At 45.8% G+C, this 26334-nt stretch overlaps 1 protein-coding gene across 1 annotated transcript; it reads left to right on the forward strand.

Annotated features, from left to right (window-relative positions):
- The first annotated feature begins 5261 nt into the window (after nt 1–5261).
- Nucleotides 5262–25104, forward strand: BBS2 (Bardet-Biedl syndrome 2). The gene is made up of 17 exons (XM_059824795.1): nt 5262–5398; nt 6983–7210; nt 7604–7729; nt 8004–8066; nt 11057–11134; nt 13395–13499; nt 14435–14521; nt 15828–15963; nt 17905–18044; nt 18819–18963; nt 19544–19715; nt 20761–20890; nt 21768–21899; nt 22424–22561; nt 23040–23152; nt 23874–24022; nt 24654–25104. The coding sequence occupies exons 1-17, from the start codon at nt 5282–5284 to the stop codon at nt 24758–24760; spliced, it is 2166 nt and encodes a 721-aa protein (XP_059680778.1). The 5' UTR covers nt 5262–5281; the 3' UTR covers nt 24761–25104.
- The last annotated feature ends 1230 nt before the right edge of the window (nt 25105–26334 follow it).

Consider the following 26334-nt stretch of genomic DNA (forward strand, 5'->3'; position numbering starts at 1 on the left):
CCATGGGAGCGATGGTTGCTTAGAAAGCAGGCTTGGCTTTTATTTGACGAGTATCTCAGGTTATTATTTGCTGATGATAAACAAGTGTTTAAAACACGGGAAATAGGTGCTGACGTCGTTTTGTTTTGCCAGCGCTTGCCAGCCCTTTGGCAGAGGAGGAAGAGGGTGAATCACCCCTCGCCTGCCCCGGGAAGCTGTTCCCAACCGCTCCCCATGTGCATAGGCAAAGCCTTGGAAACCATTTGGGAGTGAAACCGGATCGGTGGGGTGACCTCACGCTGGGGAGGCTTCTTTTTTTTTTCCCAGAAAACAGTGAGCAAAGACATGTTCTGGTCTCAGCGGCAGACATGAGCTAAGCCCATCGTCTGTTTTCCCTCCTCGCTCCTTCCCCAGGAGCTGCCAAAGCCCTGCATGCACCTCGATCGCAGCTTTGGGAAAATATATCCCAGCCGGAGCTTCTCCAGGTGCTCAGCTATCGGCAAAGACACCCAGCTCTCCGTTCACCTGGGTAAACGCCCTCCTGGGTGGGCTTCGCTGGCCCGCGATCACGTCTGTGGCAATAGAAACGCACCTTCGGCGAGGGCCCGCTCGCAGCGGGAAGGGGACGAGCAGGTTTTCATTAAGCAGGAATTGCACCGCGTGCAGTACTGCAAGGCTTGCACAACCCTGCAGCAGGCTTTGATGTGGGCTCTTTGGGAGCCGCCTTGCAACCCAGCCGGCTGCGCTGGGCTTGGGACTCCCAAATCCGGGTTTCTGAGCCGGGCTCAGCCGCCGGCTCGTCCTATGGCTCCAGGCAAGGGCTTTAAATTTATTCCATATTTCTTATCTGGAAATGAGCTATCAATATTACCTTCCCCCTGAAAAACACTGCGGAGAGGGTGGTGGTTTGCTAATTATTTATTCTCAGGGGGAAGGGAAAGGAAGAAATGCTGAACCAGTGCCATGCAATTGGGTCCAGGAGGGTGAGCCTGACCTCCCCCCCAGACTCCCCGCCACTTTTGGGGTGTGCATCCCGGGACGGGGACCCCAGCACAAGCCCCCGGCCGGCGGTGCGGGGTTTTGGGGCCGGGCGATGTGTGTTCGGGCACGTCTGGAAGATGAAAGGGCTGATTCCTCTTTTGATCATGAAATTCTCATAAATGTTAATGGGAATTACTTCGAGGTCTAACGAGGGCAGAATTGCAGCCCGCAAGGGGAGGAAGGGGGTGAGGACCGACCAAGCTTTGCCTGGGAAATAAAAGGGCTCGAATTTACCTCGTCCCCCACCCGCAAGAGCGGAGTACCGGTGGGTCCGGGGCTGCCCCGCATCCCTGCAGACCCTCCCGGGAAAGGGGGTCCCCAGGTGTCCCCCACCTTGCTGGCACCTGCACAGACGAGTTTTAAGCATCACCTTAACTCCAGGCATCATTTTAACTCACAACTCTAATACTTTCCCAGTGTACAACGGGGATTTTCTTCTTTTTCTTTGTTTTTTTTTTTTTTATTTTTTCCCCTACATCTTCCCTTCCCTTTTGCACCTTTCAGGTTCCCACAGACTTCAAACTCACCTGCTCCAACTACTCGCCGCCTCCCCCGGCTGAAACGTGACCTGAAGTTTCCAAGTATCGTTACCTTGGGCATATTTAATTATTTTATTCCCCTTTAGTTGCTAATTAGAAGCCAAGAGTAGAGGGGATGAGTAATCTCCTGGGATGTCGAGTAGACACTTGCCCGAGCTTGTAAAGAAAACACCAACCCCCTCGGTATAAAGGCGTGAAATAAAAGGATGTGATATTTTCCTTGATGTCTTCATAGCCCTGCTCCTGAGATCCAGAGATCGTGGTTGTCTATCCTGGGAATGATTCACGCGGCCGCCGCGCCGGATCCTGCCTCCCCCGAGAGCAGCTACCGCTGCTCTCGGGGGAGGCAGGATCCGACGCGGCGGCTCTTCCCGTCCCCATCCGAAGGCATCTCCCATCCTATCCCGGGGATGTGCATGGGATGGGGGGAGAAAGGCTGCTCCGGCTCGGGCAGCAAACCTGGGAAGGGGAAGGAGAAAAGCCCTGCAGACAGCAAAGCTGGTTTGCTGCTGCTCAAACAGGCTCGGTCTTCATTTTAAGGAGTATTTAGGTGTGCGGATGCAATTGCTCATTCCTTCCCTCTCCCTCCAGCCATATTATCCCCTCCTCAAGGGCTGGGGATGGTTATTTTTGCCAACATTTCCCCAAACTTGGTATCTGAGCTCTCCTCAGGCTTTAGCATCTCACAGGGGGGGACCAGGCAGGAGGATCCCCTGCCAGGCAGATAAGGGCATTGTGAATTTTCGGTTAGATTTGAAGTCTTTGCCGAGAAACAGCTCCTGGGTGGGTGACGATCCTTGTACCTTGTCACCGCCGGCTTCTCCGTGCAACTTGTCTAGAAAGCCAGCAACTGGGGCCAAGTGCGTTTTGATTATACTATAGTATAGTATATATATAAATTATTATAGTAAATTATGTTCATAGAATCATAGAGTATCTCAAGTTGGAAGAGACCCATAAGGATCATTGAGTCCAAGTCCAATATATGATATGATATGATATGATACTTTATGATATTATATGATATTGTATGATATTATAGGATATTGTATGATAGTATATGATATTATATGATATTATATAATATTATATTATATCATATGATATTATATAATATTATATGATATTATGATGTATAGATATATTTATATTCCCCCAGGAGCTAGAAAAAAGCAAACACTGGTCATAGGGCATGGCCTCGTTCAGCTTGTGCAGAGCAGCTCTAGGGTCCTGCAGGAAGGAGGACGGCAATGAGCTGTCGCTGGATATTGAGACCCATGCTCCGATGACACAACCGAGTCACTCCTCGAGTACAGCCACACCGACCCCGGCCGTAAAGCAGCCCCCGGCTGTGCAGCAGCGATACCTGGGCGCTCGGTGAGGGTTATACGGGATTTCCCCCCCTATAAAGATGGGGAGAGGGAAGGACCCCTGTCCTGAGCACAGCTGGATGGCTGTGACGTGAGCAGGGTGGTCGCCCAGCTCAGGGCTAGATGCTGTACGTGTACTATAGAAGGCAGACCTTTCAAACGATGGGAAATAAGTGCGAAAAGTCATGATTTCAATTTTAAGAGTTTCAGACCCAGCAAATTCGAAGTGGCAGCTGTAGCAGGCAGCGTAATTTAACCGTGTTGCAAACAGACCAAACCCAATACCATAATTAGAGATGCAAAATCATATTTACAGCCCAGATCATACATATTTAGTCAGGAGTTGGAATTTTCATCTATTTACAATTTTACCAGCCTATAAAGGTCTCTCAGTGTAGTTTTTTACCCCATTTGGCTCTGCTGGGTTTGCAGAGCCCAGCAGAGCAATGCTTGGCGCTGCTGGGAGGGGAGCTGGGGGTTTTCCCTGGGAGGGCAGCGGCGTTTGCTGGGCTTGAGCAACACCCCGTTGCCTGCCTGAGTTCACGCCGGTGCTTTGCCTTTGTGCTCTGGTATCCAAACCGGAACCCAGGAGGTGAGACCCACTGCAAGGCTGGCACTGGGACTCCTGCTCGCCCAAAACAGATCCACAAAGGGGAAAAAAACCCCCTCTTTAATATGCTGTATGCGATTGCTGCCTCGTTATCCGCAAATATAATGGCACATTGATAGAGCTGCCAGAAAAACTTGGTAAAAACAATTAAAAAAAAGAGAAAAAGGCGGTTGTCACATTCGGAGTCGCATGATCCCCGCTCGAGCGCTGCCTTTGAGAGCCCTCCTTGGCATGCAGGGCAGGGACGCTGCTGCCGGCCAGGGCTTGGCCAATGCACTGGTAAATGCCAACTGGGACGCGCCTGCCAGCTTTCCTAGAAATAAATGAATCTTTGCCTCAATCCGGCAGCCTCTGCAGGGAAGGGCTGTTGCCCCAGCGGATCCTTTTCCAAACCTGCTTCTTGCTGGGATGGGGGTGGTAACGTGCCAGTGGATGGCAGGTGCTGGATTTGGGTGCTGGTCGGAGAGCGCGGCATATTTACGGCCCCCGTGGAGGTTATTGAGTTAAAATTATTTCTTCAACCCAAAATAATTTAAGAATTTCTAAAGTCACGCCCTTGAGCCACGGTTTCCCACCCCAGTCTGCGGATAGGGAAACGGTCACTGCAGGGAGGGGGGACCCTGGAGACCCGTAAGGGTCTGGGTACCGAAATCCACGCCAGGATGGGGACCGGCATTGGCGTTTACGCAGCAGCTTGGCGGGGGTTCACCCTCCGTCCCTGCTGTTTCCAACCTCCTCCCGGTGCCCCGACGGCCGGATTCTGTACCAACCGGTGCATAAGCCCATAAAACAGTGACACAAATGCTTTGAGGTCGTTCTCTCCCAGGCAGGACGGAGCGTTCTAACACCAGGTTTGGTTTTATTGACCTGCTGCTTCCCGGCTCCAGATATTCTTGGCTTACAACCCACGCCGGGCTGCTGGCGCAGGCGTGAGTAACGGCGAGCGCGGCGGTGCGAGGGGCGGCACGGGTGAGGCACGGGGGCTGGGGACAGAGCGGGGACACCCCTTGGCCCCAACTGGGTGCTGACCCCAACTGGGTGCTGACCCCGTGGGGCAGCCGGGACTGGGCTGGCGGTGTCGGTATGGGGGGCGGCTGCTGCTGCCTGGGGAGCAATGGCCTCTGCTCTCCTGCCCCCAGCTCCCCGCACGGCCCCCCAGCTCCCCCCCAGTACCTCCCGTTGCCCCCTCAGCTTCCCTGACCTCTGCAACTCTTCCCACCTTCCCCCAATCCCACACCCCAGCTGCCCCCCAGCCCCCTCAGCTGCCCCCCAGCACCCGCAACTGTCCCCCCACGTCCCCTGATCTCTGCAACCGCCCTCCCCAGCTCCCCCACTCCTACACTCCCGCTGCCCCCCGCTCCCCCCGGTTCCCCCCAGATCCCCTGACCTTTGCGATTGCCCCCCCCAGTCCTACACCTCCACCGCCCCCCAGCTCCCCCAACTGCTCCCCTACAAGCCCCAGCTCCTCCCTGGCCCCCCGTCCCACACCCCAGCTCCCCCCCTGCCCCCCAACCCCAACTGCCCCCCCCCGGCCCCACAGCGCCCCCCGCGGCCGCCCCGGGTCCCGCAGCACGCCCCGCCCCGGGTGCCCCAGCACGCCCCGCCCCGTCCCGCCGCGGCCCCGCCCCTCCCCGCTGACGCAGCGGCGGCGTGCGCGAGCGGGCGGTGCCCGGCCCCGGCGGAGCCCGTGTCCGCCGGTGGGCCCCGCGGCCCGGCCCGGCCTCCCCGCTGCCGCCGCCATCATGCTGGTGCCCGTCTTCACGCTGAAGCTCAACCACAAGATCCTGCCCCGCATGGTGGCGCTGGGCCGGTACGACGGGACGCACCCCTGCCTGGCGGCCGCCACGCAGGCCGGCAAGGTAACGGGGCGGCGCGGCCCGCCATCCCGCCCGCCTCCCCTCACGGGGCCGGGCCGCGGCCGGGCGGGGCGGGGGGCTCCGTGCGCCCGCCGAGCTGAGGGGAAAAAGCCCTTCTTGGCGGCCGACAGCCGCCGGGGCCTTCCCGGGCGGAGCTGCCGGGGCGTCCCGCGCCCCTCGGAGCGCCCGGGGCCCAGGCGGGCGCTCTCCCGCCGGCAGCCCCGCTCCCCTCGGCCGCAGGGTCCCAGGCACGGCGCTCGGAGGGGGCCTGCGGGCTCACGGGGGTGCCGCAGAGGTCGCAGCGCGTCTGTGGGGTTTTGCCTCTCCTCAGCAGCCCCGGTGCCGCGCTGATGTCTGCAGCAGACAGCCGTGTTACCGCCTGCCAGCCTGCCTGCCTCCCGCAGAGCTCCAGGAGCCGTGCAGGGAGAGAGGGCTTGCCCGCTTCTCCTCTCTCCGTAGGCCGAGAGCTGTGGCGGAGGCGCTGGAGCTGTCTGCAGGCGTGGGGACGCGACACTCTGCTTTGGGGACGCGACACTCTGTTTTGTGGCAGCAGGGAGTTTGCAGAAATTAATAGCTGGTAGCCCAGGTCCCGAAGGAAGCTTTCCCCATGGGATTTTTTCAAGCCGTGGGTTTTATCACGGAATCATTCAGGTTGGAAAAGACCTTTAAGATAGTCAAGTCCAACCATTATCCCACCGTTCTCAGTTACAGCAGTGAGCCTTAGCACTGTTACCGGCTAAGCTCGGTGCTGGTGAAGGAAACGGGGCTAAGGTGTCTGTAGGTGATGCAAAGACTGCCTTGTGGGAAGAGAAACCATTCCTTGCGCTCTGTTTGAAATACAAACAAAAGAGGGTTAAATACAACTGAACTAAGAAACAAAACATAGGTTGAACCATAAACCCACAGAGGTTGCTGTAAATACAATCATGGTTCATTTGTGATGTTTCCCAGCGTTATTATTAATTTGATTTCGCAGCCTTTAGGAACATCATAGAACAAGGGCTTGCTGGAGACACAGACTATACAGGCATAAAGCAGAGGCTATGAAGCGTAACATCCTATGATCCCCTGACTCTGCTCCAAACAATTACAGTGACTGAATATTGGTCAGAGTGAGAATAAAAGCTTTGTTATTGCAGACCCCTTTTTAAATAAACCATGTTCACCTACAGATGGAGGTTACAGATAGGTACCCGGTCAGTTGTCCTAAAAGTTTGGGGTTTTTTGGTAACACACTGTTACCAGCTGGATGTAATTTCTTTGGTTTGTTGTTGCTCCCTTTGGTTTCCTTTTTTCGACTGACTCTGAAGACTTGTTGGTTGCCATTTTCAGAAACAAAACAAAGGTGACGCAGCTCTGCTGGCCAGAGTAGGGGTTTTCCTGCCATTTCCCTTCTTTGGTGTAGTTTAAAACTAAAGAATAACTGTCAGAAACAGCATTGCCAGCAAAAAACCCCAGTCTTTTGTCCTCATTTTGGTTCAATGAATGCCCTTCTCCCTCGCAGTTATTATCCAAACAGCAGTCTTTAATGTTTGTATACAAACAGGTACGTGCTTTGGGATAATATTTATATCTTTGTTTCTACAGGTTTTTATTCATAATCCTCATGCCCGAGGGCAGAGAACAAGCACAAACCGAATGGTGCAAAGTAACCAAGAGTCGGACATTTCTCTTCTCAACATTAATCAAGGGATCACTTGTTTAGCTTCGGGAGTGCTGAACCCTCAGCTTGGTTATGATTGTCTTCTGGTTGGAACACAGACTAATTTATTGGCTTACGATGTATATAACAACTCGGATTTGTTTTACAGAGAGGCAAGTTAATTTGACGGTCTGCTTTTTTTTTAGTATCTTCATAGTTTTCTTTTTCCAGTCTAAAGATTGCAGTTTGTACATTACTTTGTCAATTAGTTATGTTTCTGTTCTTTGCATTAGTTATATTACTGTATTCAGAACACTTTGCCTTTAGAATATCTGGAATATTTAGAAAGAAAAATATGAACGTGATGTATGTCTGTGTATGCACGTGCGAGAGCAAATTTTCATAATAAGTCACACATCAGCCAGCAAGACAAAGTTTAAAAAATTTAATAGGCATTCAGAGCTCAGCTAAACTGATAGTGATAATGTTGGAAAGGCTCTTTTTGATTTGTGTATTCCAATGTCTCATCGTCTGCTGTTTCTTTCTCCTTTAATGTTTCTCCGTAGGTTTCAGATGGAGCCAATGCAATAGTTCTTGGAAAGCTGGGAGATATTCCATCTCCACTTGCTATTATTGGTGGAAACTGTGCCCTGCAGGGCTTTGATTATGAAGGAACTGACCTTTTTTGGACAGTAAGGCTACGCGTAATGCTTTTGATGTTATTACAAGATTCTTTCAATGGCACTAATTCATCTTGATTTTTTTTTAATGATAAATATTAATATAGTTGTTGATCTTTCTTAATTTATCTCAGACCTTAAACTGTATTTTGGTCGTGTATTTGGTGCACTCAGGTGTTGCTTGAATGTTAACTATGTCAATTGTTCTGCTGCAGTTGAGATCATAAAAAATAGTTTAGCTTCTGACAGCTATCATCAGTATTGAGGACTGTCTTTCTCATTTTAGGTTACTGGAGACAACGTTCGTTCATTAGCGCTGTGTGACTTTGATGGTGATGGCAAAAATGAGGTTTGTAACCATTTACACGGGAATTCAGCTATTTTCATGGTCTTGTAGTGAAATGATAATAAAAAAACCCGTGGATTATCAAATATGACTGACTTGTATTACCAGTTGAAGTGATCCACGTGTGGAAGTTGTGCCTTTTTCAGACTCCAGTCCGGCAAAGACACACCCAAATTCTCAGCCCGGGTATAGGGAGCAGCACTGCTCCCTGGCACTACTTGGAGTGTGTAAAATTAGGCATATCTGGAGTCTTCACAGCATTACTGCCTTGCTTTGGTGAATCGATTGCTAGCTGTAATCTCTCATTTTTCTTAACTGCAGCAGGAGAAATACAATGAAATGCCTGTGATCATCAGTTGCAAGGCATCTATTTCAGTGGTATTTCTTGAATATGGTTACAAATACTTTTTTAAATTTCAGAGAAACAACTTACAAGCATCTTACATGTAAAAGTGAGCTCTTAAAAAGCTGTGCTGTGAAGAGCTTCACTTAAGATGGGTAAAATCAAGAAACGTGTCTTTCACGTCCAGTCCTCCTGTTTCTTCGTAGTGATGTGGGGAAATGTAATGTTCTCTGCTTTTCTGATTTAAAGTGAAGATAACTTGTAACAATCATCTTGCTGATAAGATGCGAGACAAATAATAGGAAACAACTCCCATTCTGATCATGCAGGCTGCAAGGGATGGACGAAGTAATGAATTTATATGGCATTCTCTGTTGTAAATATTCTTCCATCCTGAATGAATTGAAGGATCATGCTTATAAATATGAATCTTTAAGAAGAGTAATGGCTTCCTAGTATATGTCAGATGCAAGTAAATATGATGGTAAATCACCATGCTAAAAATACTTTTGTCACCTGTCTTTCAATTTTAATCATAATTACTTAAGCTTTTCTGTTTAGTTCCCAAAAAATCCTTGTTTGGAATGTTTACTTGGACTATGTAATGTTTATAGTGACATGTAAAGGGCCTCTACACCTTTTATGTGTTTTTCAGAAATACTGAACTGAAACAGACCCTTTGCTTGATTGGGATCTTCAGGAAGTGAAAGAATTTCAGGTTCACAGCTTCTGCACAGCTTCTCTTAGGGTGTGTTTTTTTAATGTGCTGAGAGGTGGTTATAGAAAGTGGAGACAGTGTATAAAGATTCAGGAGCCAGGAAACTGGTGTATCATGCTAGTTGTAAATGTTTTGCACTTGTGCTTCTAAGTGCTTTTTCATTGTTTTGCTATTTTTTCTGCTTGAGAAAAGTTCATTCTCAGCAGTTGGTATAATCTGATGCTACTTTGAGCTGAGTTGGATGCGTTATCCCACTGTAATTTACCCTGCCAGTTAGCCCAGCATGGATTTGCTGACTTTTTTTTTTTTAGGGTTCTTCTTATGTGATTTTTTTTTTCTGGCTCTGGTTTAAAAATTGAAGTTCTGAGAAAATGCACAGAAACGTCTTTTAAAATTGTTTAGCACTTTGTGTCTTATCTGATAAATGGGTTTGCTAGCTTCATTTCCATGTAAAAACATGCCTAGGTTTAAAATTGACTCATTTTCAAACTGCATGAATGTATGTCTGTTATTTAGTGGCTAACAAAACTAATTTGTTGTAGTTACTGTCTTCCTCAGGATTTTCGATTGATACAGGTTACTTTCTCCCATCTTGCCAAAGACTTGGGGGGGAAAACTTTTTCCTTGCTTTTTTCAAATTCCAGTTCAGTGGAATGAAAGTCCCTGACGTGGATGAGTTGAATCGAACTAAATGAAAAGCATCTTCTAGGCACCTCTGGGAAATGCAGCATCACCAGTAATGGTTTCAGCATTCTGTGCTTTTAGCTGGTCACCTTTTGCTGGTAGTTGTGACTTGTCAAGAAATCTGTACCTCTTACGTACGTTATTTGTTGTAAATTATTTCAGCAGCTACAGTAAGCTTAGCTTGGTGTAATTTAGTGTGTCGTAATTTGAAGCCTCTTTACTTGGGAAGAAAAAAGCCTTTAATCTTTTTAAAAATCCAACTTTGATATGGATTTGTGTCTATTCTGCCAAGTAAAGATGGAAGACTCATCGGTTACAGTAGGGAAAGGTATTACCAGATTTTAAGATTTCATTTATAATTCTGTTTGTCATTGATTTGATGGATGACTTTATGGGCCAGGCACTAGGCAGATTTGTTCCTTGCTTTCTCAATTTGCAAAATGGAAGCTGTGACTTGTCACCATCTTTAGAAAGTGCTTTTCCATGGGGCTTCTTTTCAGTTAATACCTTCTACCTGCTCAACTAGGAAACTGGAAAAGAACCAAGATGTAAGAAACGATAAGTAATGTAAATGCAGAAGACCCAGTTCAGTGCTGGTGTCCTATTTGTACAATTGCTTACATCAAGTTAAAGCCCATTTTTACCTGTGCTTTGCAGTAGTGGCAGCTACCATTTAGGTTGGAGGAGCAGTGATGGTTTGATATGTGGTTTCATTGGTTTTGAGGGTTTTTTAAATGAGGGATGTTCAGTGCTAAGCAATGATTTTTTTTTTTCCCCAGCTATTGGCTCACAGGCTAGTAACTGGGAGTCGCTGTTTCTCTGAACCCATGTAGCACAAGTCAGAACTGAGCTGCAGGTCTCCTGCTCCAACACAGGCAACGTAGTATTTTTGATGTGTACAATGGCAGTTACGAATTGTAACACTGAATCTTTTACAGTAAGAAAAGAGCGTAGCCCTGATGTTCCAAAGTATCTTTTCTCATTCCTATCCCAGATATTTCACTATGCTTTTGTAGAGTCTAGCTTGACAAAAAAAATGTGTAACTAATACTTGATCAATGGGAGACTTCTGAAATCTTGTCTTGACAGAGGGTACCTTTTCTTCCAGTGACAACTTTTCATACAGCTGTTAAAACCTCTTCATTGCTGGACTGGGAGTTTTTATTTGCCTTTTGGGTCCTGGAGTATGTCCTTTTTATTTCCTTAGCTTGAATAACTATTTTTAAGGTAGACTTTATTTTTTTCTAGCTTCTTGTTGGCTCAGAAGATTTTGACATCCGGGTATTTAAAGAAGATGAGATCGTGGCAGAAATGTCAGAGACAGAGGTAAATTACCTCTAGCTAATGTTTACTATAATTGCTGATGGAGCTGAAAGTATTGTGTACTGTAAAGCTTCTCTGGTTACTCTGGTTCAAATTTATTGTGTAGTTAAATAGTTACTTAACTATTTGGCACAGTATCTATTCTGCTAGAACTGCAAAAGTTAGAGTTTAATAATGTCTTTTATTATGCACGGGGTTTTTTGCTTTGTTTATTTACAAACCTTTTGCCAGGTTGAGAACAGTAACTATTGCTTGACAGAAAGTCAGGGCCCTGTCCAAAGGTGATTAAGGTTACTGGATTGTGGTTGAAGATCTTAGTGCCTTCTGAGCAAAAGAATGTCTTCTACAGCGTTCCTCAAATGCGTTGACACAACCATGAAGTAACTTGCCCCTGTGTGTATCCAGTCAGTGCATGGCAGGGGAGAAGGGGGTTGCCCAGGCAAAACAGGAGGTTTATGTTGCAGTTGAAGTTACACGCTGGCTGTATAAACAGAGCTGCAGCTTTGCAGTGCCTTAAGTAAAATATGGGACAGATAGGTTTTCAGAGGGATAACTAGAAGGTGTGGGAGTTGCGTTTTAGCTTGAGAACTGAGAGATCCCCACTGTTAAATTTTGGTTGCTTGGAAGGGAGAAAAATACACTTATTATTACATTTCAGAGTTTTCATAGCCTTCTCATGACCGTTCTGGGCCCAGGGTAGAGTAAGGACACACTACAGACCTTTGTCCTTGAAGATCTGAGGTCTTCCCGCTGCCCAAATTGGGACTAAAAGGCTTAGTTAGCTATTAAACCACTTACGAAGAGCTATAAAAGACACATCCGGCCTGTGTTCTAGGAAAGGAAGCTGTTGCTATAGCTAGAATTAGAACTGTAATAGAAATAGAACTATAATACGTTCTGCTGTCTGTACAGTAGCCAGGCTAGAGTCATGTTGTAATTTCTAGTTAAAAGGGAAGCTGAAGGTCCATCACTCTCTTGTATGATTTATTTCCAGATCCACAGTAGAATTGTTTTAAATTCACACCTGCAGAGTCTTCAGAGGCCTGTTACAATCCTACTGTTCTAATTTAAAAGGGCACAGCTGCACCTAAACACTTCCTTCAAGAAGGCAAATTCAGGGACCAGTGGCTTTATACATTGTGGTTATTATGGAAGACTTGAATAGTTTGCACTTGCTGTGTTTAATCACTTACTCTGGTGAAACTGAAACTGTAGACTGTTGTGATCTTGAATTTATAAATGGACAATCAGGTATTAAAGGGAGTATTGCTACCTTTGTGAGCTTGACTTGCTGGGGTCTTCTGTCCTTACTGGGTGCTTGAAATTTAGAGGGTATTGTCACTTGGGAAGGGCTTTGGAGAATATCTGTCAGACAGAGGGGTAAAGGGCTTGGAAAACCATGTTTTATGGTAAAAAAAAAAATAAATCAAGGAGCAGTCAGCTGAGTTTAAGAAGTTTGTGAAGGATTTAATTTAAAGAAGTCTCCTGTGCTATGTTGTACAGAAGACCAGACAGACGATTGCAGTTGTTCCTCCTGACATTAAAATCTCTAGTCTTGGCGCGTGGAAAAACCTGCATTTCCAAGCACTGGGAACCTTAGCTCAGTGAAGAATTGTAAGGTAATGGGTCTTAAAAGGAGTGAGAAACAGGCTGAGTTGTGACTCTCGGGTCTTTCCCTGGAGCTGTTATTTACTCAGGTAATACCTAACCTGGTGTTCTAATTGTGTTCCAGAAAAAGTCCAACTGTGGGAGCTGTTAATTTTTATCTCACTAATCTTGGGCAAAGATTTTCTACCAAAAATACCTCTAGGGCTTTCCCAACCCATGTAATGTTGAACTCCTTAGCATCCTCAGCTCCTGAAGCTTTAAGGAGTGTTGTGTGTTTGGAGTAGGTTTTCAATGATAATGTGTTAGCACTGATGACCACAGGAATCCTATGAGCAGTTGTGTTGCTGCCTGTGGTAGGAAATATTTGGTCCAAGTACACAGTTTGAGAGCAATTCTGCAATCTTTGCTGAAGTATGTCTTGGCGCTGTCAATGCAGCTTGTGTGAGGAAATCCTACAAGGCCTTCGGTGATTTCAAACTGATTTTTAAAAATAGTTACTTCAGTGTTTAATGCTTCTTCCAGTAGACTTACGTACCATTTAAGTAGCATACAGTTCATATGATAGAGAGATTGCAATGTCTGTCCTCTGTTACCTGAAGATGCGGAAGTTTTCACTCCTGTATTCTCTCTCTCTCCCTCCTTTCCCCCCCACAAGACTATTACTGCACTTAGCCCCATGTACGGCAGTCGGTTTGGCTATGCTCTCTCTAATGGGACGGTCGGAGTTTACGACAAGACAGCCCGCTACTGGAGGATTAAGGTTAGTCCAATGTTAGAATATCAGTCATCTGAAAGTTTGAAGGCTGCTGGGAGATTTGGTACCTAATCTTGGGTTGTTCTGATGTTATTCTGACTCCTTAGATGAATTTGAAATTTTCTGCTGGGCGTAGCACTTAATGTAATTTTTTTTTCTTGCAAAATCTACCTATTTTTATAGATACATGCAAAATTAATACATGTCAGTTCCTTCGGTGCTTTTGGGACTGTTGGTGATGGCTTAAACAGCACTGGTACAACAGTACAACTAGGGATGCTTCAGCTTCGCAGGGTCGCTTAAGCAACAGAGAAACTTGAGTTCACTGTTAGAAAATGCCTCTGGCTGTGCTGTTGAATCAATAAACTTTTTCAGAGACTGACTTAATCTTGCATTGTCTATGTTCGAAGCTAATTTTTTGCATCAAGAGCAATTAGCTGCTGCAGCAAATCATATTGGCAAGATCCTTTCCTGATGCTCATTTTAATATTCTTAATATAACACGGATTAGAACAGTCTATGTAATAGTAATAAGTGAAACGATTCCTTGGGAGGTGGTAGGAAGAGGCCAATGGCTTTCCTCAGTGGTCTCATTTTATGACAATGTTGAAGCCCTGTTTTATTTATTTTTTCCCCTTAGAGAATTTGGCTTTTTACACTTTGTTTTTGTGAGTTCTAATCATCTGCTTGGATGAAAATGTATTTAAAGGAAAGATCAGGTCCTTTGAGAGCAGTGGACTGGATTTGGAATGCAAGGGCTAAGGTTTCAGAGATGCGGGTGACCTTACAGACAGTGATGCTTAAACTTCCTGTTAAAAGACATTTTTCTATGCCTTTTTGTAGTCTCTGTAGGCTCATACTCCAGTGTCTTACGTGTGCCAAGCGTGTGCAATTTCGAAAACGTACCCAAGCTTAATTTGTTCTTTGTTTTCTGTCCTCAGTCTAAAAACCACGCAATGAGCATACATGCGTTTGACCTGAACTCGGATGGTGTGTGTGAGTTGATCACTGGCTGGTCCAATGGAAAGGTGAGTTTATACGGGGGGAAATGAGGAGCTGTACATCTGGAAGCTGTGTTTGAACAAGGCGTTAAATTGTCTGAAGGAGCACAGCCAAAAAATTGAAAAGGCTGTTGAAAACCAAGTGCTGAAGAACTATTGCAGTGGACCTCGTTTGGCTGGTGAAGCCTGTGCCAGGTGCAAGATCAGAGAAAAGCTGCTTCCTCTGCTTAGCTCAGAGTCAATTGCTAAGGTGTGGTAAGTTGTTTCTATGGTAGCAGAGATCATATGCCGCATCCTAGAGCTCCTCAGTGTCTCTTTTCAGCTGTGTCATGAGCACATGCTAATAATCCTCTGCGATGTTTCCTGAATGTTCTCAGACTACAGGGAAGACAAAGCGGTTATGTAACAGGAGAGCAGCGTCAGCCTTGACTGTGGAAGGATTAATCAAGCATTATTTCATTTTATGTAAAGGCATTCTATACAGCTCATTCCTAATCTCTTAAGCCTGTTGCTTGGTATTCCCCTTTGCCAGAAACGACTGTTCTAGCTGCCAAATCTCTCTTGGACACAGGTTGGCAGTTTTTTTGTAAAGCTCTGCTTTTTTTCTTCACACCTCCCATTACTCTCATTAGCCTGGGGGATTTTAATTAACTTCATATCAAGTTGGCAGTCTAGAGCCCAGATATGTTGTAACTTACGTTGGATTAGGTCTATAACATCGTTAAAGAGAGAACCTCTCTTTGCTTTACTCCTTTTTCTGTTCTTTTCCACTGGCAGTCTCTACCCTGCTTGTTGGTCTGACACAGTCCCTAGCTCCTAGAAAGAGTAATGCTGGGTCCTGTCCTTTGGAAAAGACACACTGCATGGAACTGAGCCCCCCTCGCCATTCTTCTCCAATGAAAGATAATTAAAGGTTGTGGTATCTGTGTATAAAAACAATTCACCACAGAAGGGCTGCAGCTAAGAGGAGAGATTGTAAATGCTGCATTCCAGTTACTTCTGGTTTAGTCCCATCATTGCTTCATTCATGTGTGCATAACCTTCCCAGTGCAGTCTTGCAGTCCCCTTCTTGTCTTCCTCTTGTTGGTAACTTAGGGAAGCATCTCTGAAGAGCAGTTCCTTCTAGCTGACTCTCTCTAGAGGTCATTTCTTGATGGTATTTTTTTCACATGTGGTGTTCTGATCAGCAGAGCTGATCAGAATATGAGCAAGTTCACCTGCAGTTCTGTGAGCGGAGCTGGCTTTCAGTTAACAGCTCGGAGTACGGCATGACATATATTTTGGAGTTAGCTTTTCTGTTCATGCTGTGCCTTGGAACTCTTTGTTGTTCCAGGTTGATGCACGCAGTGACCGAACTGGAGAGGTCATCTTTAAGGACAACTTTGCTTCCTCAATTGCAGGAGTGGTGGAGGGGGATTACAGAATGGATGGGAGCACCCAGTTAATCTGCTGTTCAGTTGATGGTGAAGGTAAGTGCATTGTTCAGGATATTAATTTAATATACAATAGTATCAGGCACATCTCATCATCTCAGGTTAGCTAAACGTTGTTTCAGTTCCATAGGCGTTCTTGTGTGCCAAATTCCCTTCACTTTATGCAAAGTTAAGTGAATTTTGAGTTACGCTATCAGCAAACGGTATTTTGAATATTGCCTTCTCTGTGATAATCAGCGCGTTTCATTATGATCCAAGAAGCCATCAAAATTCATTTGCTTAACGGAAGAAGTTCCATCCTAATAATGCAAAGATAACTATATTCAGTACAGACTGTGGTTCTTCAGACAACACTGTTATAGATGAATATATAGGAAATATTTTTTCCTATATGTGATAATTCTTCCGTCACTTTACAGTGGGTAGAGGTGTTTAGAGATCTAAGGGTGTGTGTGTGTTGGTTTTCTTCTAAAGATGAATAGTTTTTATATTAGAAATTTCAGATGCCAGCAGTGCTTTGTTTCCTGTAAAATGCTACCCTGAGACTGGAGAACTGGTGGGTTTATCCCACCATGCATTCGAGAAGTCAGACCTGGTTACTGTGAGCGGAAACAAGTATTATCACAGATTATTTAAAAAGCTCAGCGTGAATTTACAGGGATGGCTCCAGGAAAGACACTGGTGTGATTATCCGACTGCTTGGCGTCAGTGGCCTGAGACAAGCAGGTCTGGCACAACCCATTTGGAATAAAAACCTGTCCCTGTTAAATAGCACAGTGTTTTGCCGTCTGTCTTAATCACAGGCTGCGGGGATTTGCTGCGCTTGGGCTTCAGCATATAAACCTTTTTCCCAAGCTTACAGAAGGGGAACGTTGTACACAGTTCTGAAGATACCTTGTCCTAGCAGAGCTGTGTAGGTTAATATCACTGAACATGATGATCCTTTTCTGATGGGTCCATCATAAACAAAGCTTGGCACAACGGGGATCCCTTTAGGCTGGAGCCTTTAGGTGTTAGTAATAGCCCTGTTGAGGTCATGTGGACAATGCATTCTCATAGCCCTTGTCATTAGAGTTCTGTTTGGGGCCAGCATCCTTTCACATGAGGTGTTCTTCTGTATTTTGGTGTATTTTCTGTCTTGCTCTCATTTTAAATTAATGATTCACTCAGAAATAATAAAGCGGGTCCTTTCACCAGAGGACAGTGTGCGTGCTGACTGCTTTTCAAGTTCCCTGCAAATTTTTACTGGGGTTACACAGTCAGGCAGCATATCCTTCATAGATGTAAGGTTTTTGTCCCTGGCTTTAGTTGTCAGCTGCAACCAGAGCGCACAGCCCTAGAGCAAAATGGAAGTTTATAGCAAGCGTCTTTGTCTCATCATCTGTTCAGCTCTTCTGTCTCCACAGGCAGTTGGAGATATTTCCATAGCTCTGTGCTCCACTGGGCTACTGGGAAACAGGTCTTACCCCTTGAAGTGAAGTATCCCTTGATTTGGGGAAAAACTAATGTGGGTAAATCTTGTTTCCTGGCTGATTGACAGTGACTTATAGTCACTTCCAGACAGTAACAACTCCTCTGACCAGCTCTAGAAATCCAGGTACACATTTTATTAATTTTGCATAATTGCAAACTTGCCTAAGTACCTGGAAGAATGATTGCAGTGGGAATCCTCTCACAAAAGGACCGGGCGCTGCACTTGTCTGGTCAGGTGAAGACAGCTTAAAGACAGGTTGGAAATTCACCCTTTTTTATTTTTTTTTTTTAAAATGTGTAGTTCTCTTGTCCTAATCACCAGGAAAGTCAGAGCCTCTGTAGGTGTAAATGAACGCTCAGGTTTTCAGTGGACTGGTACTAGATAAAGACCAGAATCAGTGTCTGCTGCTGAGGTGGTACAAAGGGGTCTTGTTACTGAAACTCAAGTTTTGGGGGGGCTATGAAAGGCTTTGCTGAAATTGGCTATGTTTTGTTTCTGTACAGTCCGAGGCTATCTGCCAGGAGGTGAGGAGATGAAAGGAAACCTAATGGATACAAGTGCTGAGCAGGACCTGATCCGAGAACTTAGTCAAAAGAAACAAAATCTGCTGCTGGAATTAAGAAATTATGAGGAAAATGCAAAGGTACTACTTAATGTGTAGGGCCAAAACGCCCCTTCCTATTGCTATAAATCCAGAGTAATCTGGGAAGCGGTCATGGGGCAGTCCAGACAAGTAGGAGCTGTAACCTGTTAGGATGCAGTGAGATTGTCTACTGGGGATTCCTGCTTCTGCATCTGGCTTGCTCCTTGTGCAAGTTCAGAACTTGCTTTTTGTATTTTAATAAGTAACATTTTCCTTGCTCCTTCGTCTTGTCAGAGCAGTTGTGTGTGGAGCTGGATTCTGTTCAGCCCTGTGCTTTGGCTTATGACTGCAAATTGTAATTTTCAATGCATGAACAAACTCGGGGCTCAGAGGGGATTGTTTGAAAGGATCAGGTGAATGGCAGCACTGTCAGGGTATAGGAAGCACACTTGTGGCTTGATGGTGAAGGCGCAGAAATAAAGAGCTTCGAAAAATAGTCTGAGAACAGATCGGTATTTGAACAGTAAATGACCACTGTAGCAAAAGCATGGAATTACATAAGCTTGTGCTTAAAACTGAATATACGTTAAGTGCTTTTCTGAATAAAGGTTTGGGTACAGAGCTGAGCTCCGTTAACAATGAAGCACTTGAACAAATCGTAGCACAGGTGTCCACAGCTCCATGCCTAATCCAACCACTCTTCATAGCAATGTGAAGTGTCTGCGAATTGCTGTAATACAGCCTTCTGCCAGAAAAAAGAACTGACTTATGTGTATGTTTTCTAGGTTGCTTGAATGAAAATCCTGAAATTCTGACACTTGTGTTTTGCAATAGGCTGAACTGAACGCTCAGTTGAAGGAAGCCGATGGGCAGAGAGGTGTGATTCCAGCAAACACCCAACTCCAGACAGCCCTCTCGGTTAATCTGGGCTCTGACAGCCAGTCTGCCCATGTGGAGCTGTGTATTTCCACCACAAATGGTGAGTGGTAACCTGCAACCATTGACATTCATTTCATGTAAATTCATGCAAACACTTAACTATATTTAGCTGATGATTTGCCTGTCTCCCCTTTATTGTCTGTAATTTCCCCTTTGTGGTTGCTTTCCTTTCACAGAGTTTTGAATCAAGCTGTGTTCTTTTGATGGGTCTCAGGGGAGAGGAGTTTGATGGAATTTGTTTCTTGTTATGTGTTATTTTCTAAGGCAATTAACATTTAACTTGAATGAAATGAGTCTTGGTGATCCCTGCAACACTCCTTGTGTTGACTCTAAACATTAACCTACCGCAGTGTTAGTGAGGGTGTTGCATGAATGCACCTGGACCTCAGCTGGGTTTATACGCAAAACTGGAACTACCGCAAGATAGCAAATTCACCTAGCACCAGGCGTGCTGAGGATGCAGTCAGGTCCCAACGTGGTAGTGCTGGTCATCTGGGATATTTTAACAACTCAGAGAAGGGATGTAAAGACTTGACCGTGCTTGATTCTGAGAACAGCGGTGGTTTGTTGCCAGAGGACAGCTGTTAATTTAGGAACTGCTTTTTCTTCCTGTTGCTAAGACACAATCATCCGTGCTGTGCTGATCTTTGCTGAAGGCATATTTGAAGGAGAGAGCCACGTGGTACACCCCAGTCTGCAGAACCTCTCCAGTTGTGTTCGTGTTCCCCTTACTCCACCCAAAGATGTCCCTGTGGATTTGCACATCAAAGCCTTTGTGGGTTACAGGAACAGGTGAGTTTTGCATTGTCATCTCTGCTGGTCTCCAGAGCTAACTGTGTGACCAGGAAACAGCAATGATGTGACTTCATGCTTGTCTCATGGGAAGTGCACCGTTAATTCCCTGGTGCCCCACTTCTCTGTGTTACTGGAAGGAGAGCCGGAATGCTTTCTTAAAAACGCTTTTGCACCTGTGATGCTGAGCTCTTCTCCAGATGGTCTAAATGCTCCTGCAGTCACTGGTACCTGCTGTGCTCCAGCTCTGCCTTTAGGGGAACAGTGAGCATTTCTTGTCCAGGGGATGCCTTATTGTGGGTCTCTGGAGGGAGCCGGGAGGGGTAGAGGCTGTATCCAGGCTGCCTGCTCTAACTGGCTGCCTTTCCAGGCCCTGAATGGTGGCTGCTCTGGACAAAGTACTTGAGTAGACCTGGAGGTGCAGCGGTGTCTTTCAAGCTACGAAGTAACCCTGAACCCATTTGTTTTCAGGGCAAGCAGAAAGTAGCATATGCCTGATTTCAAGACAACACTTTTCCAGTTTCCCATAGAAATAAAACGGCTCTTCGTATACACTTGACACCAACTTTCTCCCTGCTCACATCTGCCAGAACTGGCAGTGCCCCAGGAAGCAGCCTCCTTTCCCTGAACAGGGAGGCATATTTTGAGAGCTAACCAACCACTGCAGAAAGAATGTATGGGACTGAATTCCCTTTTTATTTTCTCTATTTGTCCTTATTACTGCTTTTAATAAGACTTCACTGAACCTGTGTAGAAAATATTCAATCACATAGTAAGATCTTAAATGTGTTAGCCTAGAGAATATATTTCATTGGAAGAATTATGGAAAATGTATACAGTAGGGAGGAATCATTCAACCTCGTGATGGGATAAGCCTGGAATTTCCAAGTTCCAGTGTTTTTTCTGGGAAACGGTAAGCAGCTGATTACATAGCTGAAAGCTGCTGATGTCAGTAGCCAACTAGAAAAGGATCAGGAACTGTTGCAATAGGTGAATTCCTGGTACGTTAGTAACCGTCTCTGTTTTTCCTTTGGATTGCTTCCAGCACACAGTTCCATGTATTTGAGTTGACAAGACAGCTTCCCCGCTTCTCCATGTACGCCCTGAGCAGCTCAGACTTGGCCACGGAGCCACTGAGCTTTGTTAACTGTACAACGAATGAGAGGCCGCAAAGGGTGAGTTTCTGCTCTGCTTCCTATTTCCCGGTCCTGCGCACGGATACTGCAGGTGGGGGGTTTGCAATTAGCTTGAGATTTCCGAGAGCAAAGGAGAAAATAATGCAGTTGAACTGCACTGCTGGCCTTTGGAGTCTGCATATTACATCTTGACTCAGTGCTTTTTTTCCATTAAAAGATGCCTCAATTGAGGCATTCCCTGCTTCAGGAATTCCTGCAGCTGCAGGAACTAGCAGCCTGAGAACATGAGGAGTTTCAGATACTGTATTTGCTGTGTGATAATTGATGGAATGCCAGCAGCAGGAGCCCTGCAGTGAGTGATGAATTTTGTCAATGAGCAGAGAACAGGAAAAAGGCAGTGCAGTGCCCGGATAATGGCTCAGTTTCACAACAGATGAGCAGCAGTGCTGTAGCTTTGGTTCTAAAAGATCTGAGTTGTGGGATGGCAGTAATTAGAGCTGGTCATTTGCCTCATAACTGTAGGGCTCTGGCATATTTACTTGACCTTTACCACATTAAATGGCCAAGGCAAAAACCAAGAGGAAACAAAACTTTCCATTAAATTCTTGCAGTAGAACCAAGCTTTGCTTCCCAGCTTTCTCCGATCTCCAGGCCTGGGCTTTTGTTTTGACCTTGGGCTGTGGTCTCTGGTTGTTGGATTTGATTTTCTTACAAATGGTCAGCTTTGGAGCAGGGAGTCAACTGCCCCATTCTAACAAGTTCATGATGTGGGTTTAGGGAATGAAATTTAGTAAACGAAATTTCCAAGGTACCCTGAACAGAGAGCCCTGGTGCATGTCGCATGCAGGGGCATCGCGTGGTTCTCCAGGCTTTCCACACAGGTGATGGCTGATGCTCTTCATTTGATTTTTGCAAGGTTGTTATGTGGCTGAATCAGAGCTTCTTGCTACCAGAGGATGCAGAGTTTCAGAGCGCTCCCTTTCAGGTTTGCTTCACTTCCCTTCGTAATGCAGGACAGCTCTGCATCAAAATCAAGCCCGGCGGCGAAGTGAGTACCTTCGCGGACGAGGGGAACACGCGTTTAATTTTACTCCAGTGAAACTTAAGGGTCGTGCCAACATGAGAAACTAAAAATTAAGAAGGCAGAGAAGTACTCATGTTTTAGGGATGTTTTTGGAAACTTTTGGGTCTGTTTGCTGTTAGTGGGTAAAATTCCAGGGCCAGTTAATGAAGAAAACTGCTGAGCCTACAGATCTGTAGGAAGGTATTTGTTCCCACACAGAGTGGTTTCAGGGAGCTGTAATTTGAGGCACAGAGGCTGCCTGTAACTTTTGCACTGGTCCTGTATGCCCAGATGCCTTTTTGCCCCAGAGCTGAATAAAAGCCCCTTTGAAAACAGTGTTTTTTTTATCTAGTCAAAGCTGTAGAGCTTGCTCACGCAACAGTTTTGCCTCTTGACAGAATGAACTGCTTTGAGCCTGAGTAACTGTTGGAGAGGAAGTCCTGCTGGGCAATTCTGGGAGATGTTTTGGCATGGAAGAGCGCTGAAGTGCGTTCTTTCCTTTCTGACAGATTTCCATAAACACGGATGATATTGATCTGGCTGGTGACATTATCCAGTCAATGGCCTCCTTTCTGGCCATCGAAGATTTGCAGGTGGAAGCAGATTTCCCCGCATACTTTGAGGAGCTGCGGAAAGTGTTGGTCAAGGTAAGGAGGCATCAGGCATTTCTAAATTGTCAGCTAGGCAGTCACTGGGGGCATTCGTATGACAGGATCTCTAAACTGCTTTATCTTCTTCGTGGAAATCAGCCAGCGATGGCTTGCTGTATGTTCTGTGCAAAGACAATGGGACACTCTCAACTTTCTGTTTATTCTTTGTTCTGTGGAACAGGCCCTTGGTCCCCAGCAGCTGATTGTTTAGAATAATGTAAATATGTTGCCTGGGAGACTGAGCTGTGGATTTGGGTCAGGGCACGAGGTCTGTATCAGCCTGATCACCCCCTTTTGGGGGACAGGACAGTGCTCTGGCAGCCAGGGGCTGAGGGGAAGGGGAATGGTCCCAGGGATGCTGGCAGGTTAAGTTGGGATGTTACTTCCTATCACACTGGGCCAAGGTTTAGCTTAAACAATTCCCTGTATGCCCAGAGCGCGGGGACCCTTTCTCATGACTGTTTGTTGCGGGCAGGTGGACGAACACCACGCGGTGAATCAGAGGCTCACTGCTGACATGGCTGAACACTCCAACCTCATCCGCAGCATGCTGGTTCAGGCGGAAGACGCACGACTCCTGGGAGACATGTGAGCAATTGCTGCTTAGCTGGTGTGTTTTGGGTTTAGAACAGCCAGTCTTTGCTTTTCGGGCAGAAAAGAGCACAAAAACCCATTTGTGTGATATAGCGGTTGCCTAGTTACAACTCTTGATGTAGAATTGGTACCTTTGCTGGTCCCACCGTGAGCTCTCCTTGAGCCTTGTCTTGTTCTTTAGGTGGAAAACCAGTCTGGGGAAGACAAAAGGGCAGAGGTAGGGGCTTAGCGTGGAGCAGGTGGGGTGAACCAACTTCGAGCTGGTGAGATAATTGAAAAAGATACAATGAGGGAAGAAAGCAATAAAAGCTGTCTGTGGTGTGTGAACTTTTGAGAACACCAAGGAAGAAATGTTAGGTGTCAGTCCTTTCACTCTGACTTGCTGTGTTCTCTTGCTAACATCCTACCTTTAGTGTCAAGAGCAGCAGTGAAGAGGTCTGAGCTAACGCAGAGCAGTGTGACTTTCACTGGGGAAAGTGGCATCTCCTCTTTGGGTTGCTGGATAAAATAACTGCAAAAATAGACCATTTTTTTCAGTAAAATGATGAGTATAACCGTGATGTCTAGATAAGCCTGTTGTCCTGTAGCTGGCAGACATGTGGGTAGCCGTGGTAGCCATCACAGCCATGCATCGCTACACCTTTATATTGACAAACCAGGAACGACTTTCTTGTCCCCAGGGATGCAAATAACTGGACTGATTTGTTTCCCCCAGGAAAAACATGAAGACACGGTACATCGAGCTGTATGATCTTAACAGAGATTTAATAAATCAATACAAAATTCGTTGCAACAATCATACGGAGCTGTTGAATAATCTGAAGGCTGTGAATCAGGCAATCCAGAGGGCTGGGCGGTTACGCGGTAAGGATGTGTGTTTGGAGGGAACGGGGAGTCTTGGACCCCACTGAGGCAGATAGGATGTGTTTCACAGGCCACCTGGGATAGTTAAGTGACTTCAGGATTTTTGCCCTGAAGCTAAATTAGCAGAAGTAATCCTTCATTTTTCAGTCATAGCCAATTGCCTGTGACAGTGAACTGTGAGTGTCCAGTGTCACCTGGAATCACAGTTCTAGAAAGAACAGTTCAAACCAGTGCTATAAAAATAGCTAGTTTTGTTGAACACAATTTAAAAAACATTTTTAAAGTAGTGTTTCAGTTCTTCATTTATAATTCTGCTTTAAAAAAAAAAGCTATCAACTTAAGCAAGGCTGTTTGTTTATATTATTAGTTCTGTAGGTCTTTGAGGGAAGAGGTATTTTTTGCATGTTTATAGCATTCCCCTTTCAACAGGCCCTTTAAGCTCTACAGAAAATTCTTCTTGAAAGAAAGGATTTTATTTATGTGTTAGAAAAAAGGTGGCACTTCACTGTGTGTTTAAAAATACTTGAAAGAAACGCCTAAATTTTGAGACTAGACCTAATAATATTTTTACCAGTTTCTTACTTAGTAACTGAAGTGGGTTTTCTTTTCTTCCCTTTTTTTCTCTTTACAGTTGGCAAACCTAAAACACAAGTGATCAGTGCTTGTCGGGACGCAATAAGAAGCAACAACTTTAACATGCTGTTCAGGATAATGTGTGTGGGAACAGCCTCTTCTTAAAATGACGGGAGGAGCAGCAGTTGCACGGAGGCAGTGTTTCCATGCAGCGGGCAGATAACGGACCAGGAATGACAAGCGGTTAATTCAGTCCCCTACTCCACTGCAGGGTGAAGTAATTGCAAAGGTAGCGTTTTAGTTAAGGCATCAGGCAATACATGTTATTATGCAGGCCAAAGGACAGCAAGCTTCGTGAAGAAAGCATCAGAGTTCAAGTGCAGATGTGATATTTATGCAAGACAGGAGTATAACCTTGGAACAGTTATTTTTCTTACAATGACTTATTTATGTATTTTTAATATATTTTGTAGTTAAGGCATCAGCCTTTTCCATTAAAACATAGACTGGTTTAACTGCTTTTGGTCTGATTTCGTTGGGGAGATGTGTATGGTTAAGTTTATTTGTTTAAAAAAACAAAAACCAACAAACCCAAACCACTTTTCTGGTTTTGCTGCGTAGTCTCTGTGCACGCCAAGCACTTAAACTCTCTGTGTTGGAGAATCACGGGTTTCATTGCAGGGATGTGCTGCTTTCTAGGTAACCCGCAATTCAGTGCGCTAGAAGCACCGACGGGATAACATCTCCTTGCTGGCTTTTAAGCCAGAAGATCTTTGAAAGCCGTCCAGTTCCATGATCCGCGCAGGTAGGAGGTGGTCTGTTTTCATATCCGACACTCTCCCCACACCTGGATTGCAGGAGGTTTTGCTTCCAGCTACTGGTTCCATGCTGCTGCTGGAAAAAAACCTGCAGATACTGAGGTGGGCAAGGGTGCATTTTGGGAACAAAAAACCCAAACTACACACCCAAGCTGGTGCATGCTTACGAAGAGCTGGCAGCACTTTATGGGATCAAAAGAAGAAGATACTGAAAAATCTCTTGGCTCCTGGCACAAACCTGTTCATTAATTGTGGGATCTCTTAGAATTGGATTAGAATATTACAGTAAGGCTGTATCTTAGATCTAAAGGTATTTTAGAACCTTTGCCAAAGCAAATTTCTTCTAGAAGCTAAAAATACCCTGCACGGGATGGAGGCTGGGCCCCAGTGCTCCAAGCTCCTGCACCCTTCATCGCATCTACCACTGTGTGGATTGGTGTTTAGGCGAGCGGGGAGGAGGCAGTCCACCCCTGTGAAGCAGATTCCTCGGGTAGCTTCTTGGGGCTGTCAGGAGTATTCACATCCTGGAACTGGTCTGTCTCTTACTTGCCACTAGTGCATTAAAGCCAGCAGCCCACCATTCGGTACAGAGCAACTGGTGAGCGTGGACCGTAATTCTTGCAATGTGTTTTAACCCAAAAAACAGCCCCTGGCTGCTGCTTCGGCCCCTTCAATACGGAGACCTGCGCTGCCAAAAGTACAGCTCTCTGTCACTTTAAATCTGCAGCAGGAGCTCGTTGGAGTCCTTTTAAGAACCTGGTTGTTAGTCAAATCCAGCTCCCTGGTAAAAAGGGTGGTGAGCCACCCATGCTGTTCTAAGCAAGTGAGCTTTCAGGCTTGATTATGGAACAGTCTCCTGGCATAAGTGCTGGGCTTTCTGCCACCCGCTGTACCTGTTCCCACTGTTTCAACCTCTTCTTT

The sequence above is a fragment of the Gavia stellata genome, chromosome 15 (assembly GCF_030936135.1).
Source record: "Gavia stellata isolate bGavSte3 chromosome 15, bGavSte3.hap2, whole genome shotgun sequence".
Classification (NCBI taxonomy): Eukaryota; Metazoa; Chordata; class Aves; order Gaviiformes; family Gaviidae; genus Gavia; species Gavia stellata.

What these genes read in the sequence shown, in the direction of transcription:
- BBS2 (XM_059824795.1), top strand. Translation starts at nt 5,282, where the DNA reads ATGCTGGTGCCCGTCTTCACGCTGAAGCTCAACCACAAGATCCTGCCC. An exon ending in CCGCCACGCAGGCCGGCAAG is followed by an intron (nt 5,399 to 6,982) that starts GTAACGGGGCGG and finishes TTGTTTCTACAG; the next exon opens with GTTTTTATTCATAATCCTCA. An exon ending in CGAATGAGAGGCCGCAAAGG is followed by an intron (nt 20,891 to 21,767) that starts GTGAGTTTCTGC and finishes GATTTTTGCAAG; the next exon opens with GTTGTTATGTGGCTGAATCA.